At 38.5% G+C, this 9667-nt stretch overlaps 2 protein-coding genes across 2 annotated transcripts; both read right to left on the bottom strand.

The window, feature by feature from the left end:
* Nucleotides 1–1193: 1193 nt before the first annotated feature.
* LOC106088146 (uncharacterized) lies at nt 1194–5633 on the bottom strand. Its single transcript, XM_013253491.2, has 5 exons — nt 5057–5633; nt 2224–2783; nt 1909–2166; nt 1685–1848; nt 1194–1606 (listed from the first exon to the last, which is right to left on the bottom strand). The coding sequence occupies exons 1-5, from the start codon at nt 5546–5548 to the stop codon at nt 1296–1298; spliced, it is 1785 nt and encodes a 594-aa protein (XP_013108945.2). The 5' UTR covers nt 5549–5633; the 3' UTR covers nt 1194–1295.
* Nucleotides 5634–6107: 474 nt separating this feature from the next.
* LOC106088145 (uncharacterized) lies at nt 6108–9436 on the bottom strand. The gene is made up of 7 exons (XM_013253490.2): nt 9111–9436; nt 8434–9047; nt 8113–8366; nt 7905–8051; nt 6786–6896; nt 6561–6718; nt 6108–6497 (listed from the first exon to the last, which is right to left on the bottom strand). Exons 1-7 carry the CDS (start codon nt 9280–9282, stop codon nt 6187–6189), a joined length of 1767 nt encoding a protein of 588 aa, XP_013108944.2. The 5' UTR covers nt 9283–9436; the 3' UTR covers nt 6108–6186.
* Nucleotides 9437–9667: the final 231 nt, after the last annotated feature.

Below are 9667 nucleotides of genomic sequence, written 5' to 3'. Positions count from 1 at the left end.
AAATTTTGCATGTGGTGTTCCGTTATGTCTTCCAACAACTGTGTCATGTATGGTCCGAATTCCCGATTTGACTTCTTGAGCCCTTACAAGCCGCAATTTTTTTTCGATTCGGCTGAAATTTAATCATTGGGGATTGCAAATGGGCCGTATTGGTTCAGATTTAGATATTGCTCCCATATAAACCGAAATTTGTGATACTGATTTGTGTTAATGTCTTCGACATCTTTTTCAGTTTGGCCCAGATCCGTGCTGATTGTTCATATAGACCGATCTCTCGATTTATGGTCTTGGGCCCATAAAAGACGAATTTTTTGTCCGATTTTCGCAAAATGTGGGACAGTGAGTTGTGTTGGGCCCTTGGACATCCCTTTTCAATTTGTCAATTGCTCCCATATAAACCGATCTCCCGATTTGACTTTTTGAGCCCTTACAAGCTGCAATTTTTGTCCGATTTGGCTGAAATTTTGCACGTAGTGTTCGGTTAAGACTTCCACCTACGGTGCCAAATACGGTCCAAATCGGTCTATAACCTGATATAGCTCCCATATAAGCCGATCTCCCGATTTGACTTTTTGAGCCCTTACAAGCCGCAATTTTTGTCCGATTTGGCTAAAATTTTGAACGTAGTGTTCGGTTAAGACTTCCACCTACGGTGCCAAATACGGTCCAAATCGGTCTATAACCTGATATAGCTTCCACCTACGGTGCCAAATACGGTCCAAATCGGTCTATAACCTGATATAGCTCCCATATAAGCCGATCTCCCGATTGTACTTCTTGAGCCCTTACAACCCGTAATTTTTGTCCAATTTAACTGCAATTTTGCACATAGTGGTTTGTTATGACTTCCAACAACTGTGTCAAGTACGGTCCAAATCGGTCTATAACCTGATATAGCTCCCATATAAGCCGATCTTGCGTTTGGACTTCTTGAGCCCTTACAACCCGAGGTTTTTGTCCAATTTAGCTGAAATTTTGCATATAGTGGCGTGTTATGACTTCCAACACCTGTGCCAAGTACGGTTCCCATATAAACCAATTTCACCATTTGACTTCTTGAGCCCCTACAAGCCGCAATCTGAAATTTTGCATGTGATGTTCTGTTATGATTTCCAACAACTGAGCCCATATAAGCCGATCTCCCGATTGGACTTCTTGAGCCCTTACAACCCGCCATTTTTGTCCAATTTAGCTGCAATTTTGCACATTTTGCATATGTTTTATTTTTTACAAATATGTATAAATAAAATTCCGAACCAATAAACATCCTGGTAAAAATTCTTAACATGCTCTCCTCAATCCTGTTTGGCTATATAATGCTCTACCAATTTTGAACTCAAATCTTTTATTACTGCTCTCGTTGGAATTTTCGTCTCTTCCCTCAAGGATGGAAGGTAATGTGAACGATCCTCATCTTTGTGCGATATGATATCAGCTGTGCAGTGTTCACTTTTTGCAGTTGCCAAATAATTGGCATTGTAAGCTTCTTTATTCTTAGCCACAATATCTTCGATCACATTTTTTGCTGCATTTTTTGGCATTAGTTGATTATAAGCTAGAGTCAATTTTAGTAGCTTTTGGGTTACAACCTTAAGAACATTCAAAGCTAAAAATTGAAAAAATAATTAATCGAAAGCAGATTAGGTGGTGTATATGGTCGAATATTACAACACAAGCAACTTACCATCCTCTTCAAACTCCAGTGGAGGAGCCGCCTTCATTGCCATGCTTTCGTATCTCAGCAGGGGTAGCTTTAGATATTCGTTTGGATAACGCAAAGGTTTTACTTTGTATTCACGCCTGACATGCACATGCCTCAGTACATCGTAAAAATTCCACAAGGAACAGCTAGAGGCAGATAAATTAGAAAATATTGCCGAAAATATTGCAAAAAAGTTACCAACATACGTAACAACCACCGAAGTCTTGGCTCGCTCTTGCATCCATTGCAGAGTTTCCTTTTCTCTAAGGTCTTCTTGAGAAATACTTTCCTTCAAGTGTTTTATGTTGTTTTCCTTATTTAGAAAACTTTGATGAAAATCATGTTGCAGAAACTGTTTTTGGTAAAATAAACTAAAATTTCTATCTGCTATCGATTGTTCTTGCAAGGAACCCAAGGCTATTTGTTTCCTTAATCCAAGATTATTGGCCGATTGTTGTTTAATGCTAGAAACAGGAAAAACGAAAGTTTAAACATTCAGCTATACCTGAGCCCTTACTTACATAGAGGGTATAGCCTTTGGTTTAAAACTCAAAGTCACCTCTTGCAAACTCTTTACTTGCCCCTCAACATCGGCCAAAAGTCGTTTCAGTATAACCATGTCTCTTGTTTCTCTAGCATAATGTCTTCCCATATCGACGACCAGACTTGAGAGCCTGGCATTGAAATAACTTTTCCTTTGCCAACTTCCCCTTTTTACTTCGCCCAGCCATTGACCCTTTGAAGTTGTTTGACTTCGTTTTATTTCCTCCAGTTTGGTGGCATTTTGTTGCAGTTCCTTTTCCTTATCCAGCGCCGGTGAGCCCACATGCAAGACATATGCCATAAAATTCTGTTGATCTTCAATATCCTTGGAAAGTGAATTCAAAATAGGTTCGAAAAACTTTTCTTCGTCTTTCATAACTTGAAGCATCTTTTTATAGCTTGTGTTGATAGTCTTAATGGCCTTAAGACGAGTATGCGAATTTTTGATAGCTGTGTAGAGAGTTCGAATGGAGAGTTCCTCTTGGAGGATGTACTCATTTTGAAAGCGCACACGGATTTGAAGTTCGGAAGATCTCATCTAAAATAAATAGGGTAAAAAATAAATTTTGTGAGAAAAACAACTAGGTTTCCTTAGGGAAAATAGGTTTCCTTAGGGAAACTAGGTTTCCTTAGGGAAACTAGGTTTCCTTAGGGAAACTAGGTTTCCTTAGGGAAACTAGGTTTCCTTAGGGAAACTAGGTTTCCTTAGGGAAACTAGGTTTCCTTAGGGAAACTAGGTTTCCTTAGGGAAACTAGGTTTCCTTAGGGAAACTAGGTTTCCTTAGGGAAACTAGGTTACCTAAGGGAAACTAGGTTTCCTAAGGGAAACTAGGTTTCCTAAGGAAAACTAGGTTTCCTAAGGGAAACTAGGTTTCCTAAGGGAAACTAGGTTTCCTAAGGGAAACTAGGTTTCCTAAGGGAAACTAGGTTTCCTAAGGGAAACTAGGTTTCCTTAGGGAAACTAGGTTTCCTTAGGGAAACTAGGTTTCCTTAGGGAAACTAGGTTTCCTTAGGGAAACTATGTTTCCTTAGGGAAACTATGTTTCCTTAGGAAAACTAGGTTTCCTAAGGGAAACTAGGTTTCCTTAGGGAAACTAGGTTTCTTTAGGGAAACTAGGTTTCTTTAGGGAAACTAGGTTTCCTAAGGGAAACTAGGTTTCCTAAGGGAAACTAGGTTTCCTAAGGGAAACTAGGTTTTCTAAGGGAAACTAGGTTTCCTAAGTGAAACTAGGTTTCCTAAGGGAAACTAGGTTTCCTTAGGGAAACTAGGTTTCCTAAGGGAAACTAGGTTTCCTAAGGGAAACTAGGTTTCCTAAGGGAAACTAGGTTTCCTAATGTAAACTATGTTTCCTTAGGGAAACTATGTTTCCTTAGGGAAACTATGTTTCCTTAGGGAAACTAGGTTTCCTTAGGGAAACTAGGTTTCCTTAGAGAAACTAGGTTTCCTTAGGGAAACTAGGTTTTCTCAGGGAAACTAGGTTTCCTAAGGGAAACTAGGTTTCCTAAGGGAAACTAGGTTTCCTAAGGGAAACTAGGTTTCCTAAGGGAAACTAGGTTTCCTAAGGGAAACTAGGTTTCCTAAGGGAAACTAGGTTTCCTAAGGGAAACTAGGTTTCCTAAGGGAAACTAGGTTTCCTAAGGGAAACTAGGTTTCCTTAGGGAAACTAGGTTTTCTAAGGGAAACTAGGTTTTCTAAGGGAAACTAGGGTTTCTAAGGGAAACTAGGTTTCCTAAGGGAAACTAGGTTTCCTAAGGGAAACTAGGTTTCCTAAGAGAAACTAGGTTTCCTTAGGGAAACTAGGTTTCCTTAGGGAAACTAGGTTTCCTTAGGGAAACTATGTTTCCTTAGGGAAACTAGGTTTCCTTAGGGAAACTAGGTTTCCTTAGGGAAACTAGGTTTCCTAAGGGAAACTAGGTTTCCTTAGGGAAACTAGGTTTCCTTAGGGAAACTAGGTTTCCTTAGGGAAACTAGGTTACCTAAGGGAAACTAGGTTTCCTAAGGGAAACTAGGTTTCCTAAGGAAAACTAGGTTTCCTAAGGGAAACTAGGTTTCCTAAGGGAAACTAAGTTTCCTAAGGGAAACTAGGTTTCCTTAGGGAAACTAGGTTTCCTTAGGGAAACTAGGTTTCCTTAGGGAAACTATCTTTCCTTAGGGAAACTATCTTTCCTTAGGGAAACTAGGTTTCCTTAGGGAAACTAGGTTTCCTTAGGGAAACTAGGTTTCCTTAGGGAAACTAGGTTTCCTTAGGGAAACTAGGTTTCCTTAGGGAAACTATGTTTCCTTAGGGAAACTAGGTTTCTTTAGGGAAACTAGGTTTTCTCAGGGAAACTAGGTTTCTTAAGGGAAACTAGGTTTCCTAAGGGAAACTAGGTTTCCTTAGGGAAACTAGGTTTTCTAAGGGAAACTAGGTTTCCTAAGGGAAACTAGGTTTCCTTAGGGAAACTAGGTTTCCTAAGGGAAACTAGGTTTCCTAAGGGAAACTAGGTTTCCTAAGGGAAACTAGGTTTCCTAATGTAAACTAGGTTTCCTTAGGGATACAAGGTTTCCGAAGGGAAACTAGGTTTCCTAAGGGAAACTAGGTTTCCTAAGGGAAACTAGGTTTCCTAAGGGAAACTAGGTTTCCTAAGGGAAACTAGGTTTCCTTATGGAAGTTAGTTTTTCTTAGGCAAACTATGTTTCCTAAGGGTAACTATGATTCTTAAAGAAAACTAGGTTTCCTTTGGGAATTAGATTGCCTTCAGTAATCCAGGCCTTTCTAGAAAATGAAACCAGATTTGCTTAAAGAACTCTGTTCACTTTTTTTTTCTTACCAATGCCTCCTCCAACTTTTGTTTCAGATCTCCCAACTTCAATGATAGCCTATCATGTTCTTTTTTCATTGTAAATGTCCTTTGTTTGATATTTTCTTCAATATCCTGTGGCATCATGTTCACATACAATCGCTGCATTTGCTTGTCATTGATAAGAATTGTATGAAGTTTTTGTTCAAACTCTTCACCAAGAGATCTCTTCAATGATTTTCGTCCATTTTGGACATGTTGGCGTAAATCCTTATGCTTAAAGCGTATTCCCTCAATAATTGTCTTTTTCTCCAGCTGCTTGAAAAGGAGATGTTTCTTTAACAAAATAGCCATATTGGAATATACATCAATGAGATCAGAGTTTGTCCAACGTTCGTCTAATATCATATGCTGCCTGACATAACCAGAAGCCAAAAGGGCGTGATGTCTTATAGCTGTGGCATGGACTGGCTTAGGGGTTTTTGCAACGCCCTTGCTAAATTGTTGAATATTCTTCACCATTGTGTAATGGAATCTTCTCAAAAAATAAAGTTTAACAAATATAAGGGAGTAATTCTTTGTTATTATTTTAAGTCAGAAATGTTAACTGATGTACATATATCAAATCAATGATTGTCAAATTATACAGGGTGTTGAATTTATTTTAGATCGAGTTGTAATCCCTTTAGGGTGCACTAATACATGTAAATAAATTTCTTTGTTATGTGTTCCTTATGGTCTTTACAATTAAACGAATCGGTGGCGTTAAAGCCATCGTTTCGGTTAATTGTATTGTGGTGAAAATATGCTAGGTTATGTTTAAGTGGCAGTCTGCCATCAAACTCACAAAGGAACAGAAGAAGGAGGATGAATTTTAGTTCCTACCATTGAACTCTCCAGATCGCTTTTAAAAGCCAAAAAACTTGCCAATGTTCACATCCGCTAAATCAGACAGGTTCTCAAAGAAATGAGAGTCTAAAGTGGAACTCCTTCTGACTGCCAGTGTGGGACACACACAGAAGGTGTTCTATAGTCTCTAATTTTTCGCAACAATTCCAAAAAATCATGACGCTTCAAAAACTTGAATTGTAGTATCTAAAAATCTCTGTTTTTATCTAAAAAATATACAGCAAATCTCCCCGTAAACACTCAGAACCACCTCATTCTTCCTTCTTTGATAGCTCCTCTACTAATCTGGCACTAAGAGCCTTCAGCTGTTTCCGATTTGGCACATTGTGATCAAACTTGGCATCTTCAGCGAGTTCTTTTTCTTCTTCCGCGCCTGTTTGAGTGCCTTCCTGATGATCTTCAAGTTCCATGCTAGCCAAAAATTTCTCATGATATTCTTCATATAATTTGCCAAATGTAACAGGGTCAAGAGACCTATTTGCCTTGGGATCAGGTAGGAATTTTTCATAGGCATTCATCAAAGTTTTAAGCTTGCGCTCTACATTTTGGAAAATGGTCTTGACTAAAAATAGAAAAGATTTTCATGGTCTGTAGTAAAATGTAGGTTTCCAAATGTTTTTCTTACTATCCTGTTCGAAGAGCTCTGGTGGGACAGAGTACATTGTCAACATTTCATATTTCAACAGTGGTAATTTCAAATATGGTGTGGGATATTCAATTGCGTAAATTCTGTGTGGTCTTCCCACATGTCTCAAAATATCCGAAATATTCCAAAGATTAAATCTGTAATTGGAAAATGTAGACAATAATCATGATACTGAGTGTGAGTAAGGATTCAGGTTTGGCTTACCTAAGGATAACAAAAACTGCTGCTCGATTTTTCATGTGAAGAATTATGTGCTCCTTGCGTTCATCTTCGGCTTTAATATTCTCTTTCAACTCTGTGATGCGTAGAATACGTCTGAAAAGCAAAAGAGGAGTAAGGAGATGACATTATATAGAAGGTACAACAGGAGGGCACCAGAAGCGCAGAGGTTAGCATATCCGCCCATGAAGCGAGAACAGCCGTAAACACTTTTCAGCGATGGTTATCCCCTTTTAATGCTGGCGAAATTTGTGAGGTACCATGCCATGTTAAAACTTATCCCCAAAGAGGTGTCGCAATGCGGCACGCCATTCGGACTGGGCTATAAAAAGGAGTCCCTTTATCACCACTTGATCTAGAGGGTGTCTTTTGTAGTTCTGAACTTCTCGCTCTAAATCGAGTAGATCCACCTTAAAACTTATGAGCGGTGGATACCTATCCAAAAGACGATGATTTGGATGTTTCCTGCGAAAACAACCCAAAAGGATTTGGTAAAACCGAATGTATTGGGTTGCCCAAAAAGTAATTGCGGATTTTTTAAAAGAAAGTAAATGCATTTTTAATAAAACTTAGAATGAACTTTAATCAAATATACTTTTTTTTATACTTTTTTCTAAAGCAAGCTAAAAGTAACAGCTGATAACTGACAGAAGAAAGAATGCAATTACAGAGTCACAAACTGTGAAAAAATTTGTCAACGCTAACTATATGAAAAATCCGCAATTACTTTTTGGGCAACCCAATAGTTATGTCTTCGCAAGGTTAGGATCTATGGATCTGAGGATACAGCCCGTCGTATACCCTCCATCTATGGTGGTGGTTATAAAAAAATATTTTCCACAAAAAAAAGTGTACGTTTGAAGTGTTACCACTTCGTGTCAGCTAGCCTGTAGTTAAAAACAACACCGGTGATTGATTATTCAACTGCGAAGTTCCCTGAAATGCACTGTCTCTCATCTCTATTTATTAAAAGACTTCTCATGCAGTCTTTGAGAGCCTAGTCCTGTTACTGGTTGATGAACTCGAGACGTGTGTCGTTTTTCACATTAAATTTACATGGAAAATTTGATTGATTTTCATGAAAATCTTTGTTAATAAACTTACCTTTCTTCCTCCTCATAATAGTTATTCATCAGAATACTCTGCTGCTGGCTGGCGACTTGTTCTTTAAAGGTCAGAAAATCATTGTGAAGATGGCTAATTTCGTTTTCCTTCATTAACTGCAAATTATCCTGAGTTTGGGATCTAAATCTGAAAACAAACAAAAGACCCAATTAAGCAAAACCCCAATGGCTATGTCCCCATACCAAACCTAGGAAAAATATCCCTGGCATGTGAGCACAATGTGACAATTTTAATTTGATTGATAACCGTTTCAATGGATTCCAATTCATTTTTCAAGACCAGCATACTTTTGGTTTCTCGTGCATAATGCTTGGACATATTGATGACAAATTGCGGAGCCTTAGGCACTTTGGACTGATCAGGATGAGGACTGGACTTCTTATAACTGGAGATGTTTTGCAGCTTAATTTGGGTTTGTTTGCGAAATTGATCTTGCATTTTCTTCAAAAAAAAAAAAAAAAATCACACATCTAAAATTTGCATACTCCTAACCCCTTCTCCTACTCACCCTGTATTCCAAGCTTAGTTGTTCAAATTTCGCTATGGCTGGTGTACCCAAATACAAGATATGTTTGATAAAACTCCCCTGATCCTCAATATCGCCACACAAGGAGTGCAAAATAGGCTCATAATATACAGCATCATGATTTAGGATTTCCAATATTTTCGCATAGGCCGTATTAACTGCCTTAATGGCAGTCAAACGTGTATTCGAGTTCTGTATATTCTTACGCAACTCACGCATTTGCAATTCCTCATCCAGCACAAACTCATTTTGATATTTAATACGCAACTCAATTTGGGCTCGTTGCAACAACTTTAGCTCATACTCAGTTGTTAGGCGCTCGAAGCGATGCATTAGACGAGCCTTTTCTTTGCGTAGTATAAATGAACGTTGATCGATGTCATCCACCACCATGGGTATTGGCATATTCTGATAGAGACGCTGCAGATCCTTGTGATTAATGAGAACATTTCGCATTTCCTTAACATTATCACCGCTATGGATATTTTTCAACTTGGTTCGGCCATTGCGACATTGCAGACGCAAATGGCGAACAGATTTAAGCAAAACCTTGCGATGGGCTCTATGTTCTAAATTCTTGAAAATCAAACGTGTGCCTGAAGTTGGGGGGGAAATCAAGGATAATAAGAATTAAATTTTTCCTTTTTGTTCCAACTCACTCAACAATTTGGTCATGCCCTGAAATTCATTGATTAACGATGCTGTGGTCCAACGTTCATCGATTACCATATGCTGATAGACGAAATTGGCCGAGAGAAGACCATGATTTCTTATGGCCCTGGGATGCACTGGTCTGGGTGCTAAAATATCAGTTGCCTGTGGTGGTTTCATGATGTTATGACTCTGGAGCTGCTATTAAAAGCTTGCTGTCTGTACAAGGATCTCATGCACTGTTCCCTTGAGGCTAAGAAAAGGAGTTTTAGAGAAATCCTATATGAAGTCTGAAAATTTTTCAAAGTTAATATAAAAATATATAATGACAAGGATTTCAACATGAAGCTAAATGAAAAGACCATGCTTAGTGTTGAATAATGACAAACTTAAGTGCTCATGAAATCGTTGTCAATTATAATTTTATTTGTATTAGCCTCGAGACATGTTCAGACATTGAAGAGAATGTCTCTAAAATGACTTTTCTTAGCTTCAATAGTTGTACAGGTCAGCCAGCAAGCTTTTAGTAGCAACTCTGGAGTCATAATACCATGAAACCACCACA

This window comes from Stomoxys calcitrans, chromosome 2 (assembly GCF_963082655.1).
Source record: "Stomoxys calcitrans chromosome 2, idStoCalc2.1, whole genome shotgun sequence".
Lineage (NCBI taxonomy): Eukaryota > Metazoa > Arthropoda > Insecta > Diptera > Muscidae > Stomoxys > Stomoxys calcitrans.
This window is presented reverse-complemented; position numbering and strand designations above follow the sequence as displayed.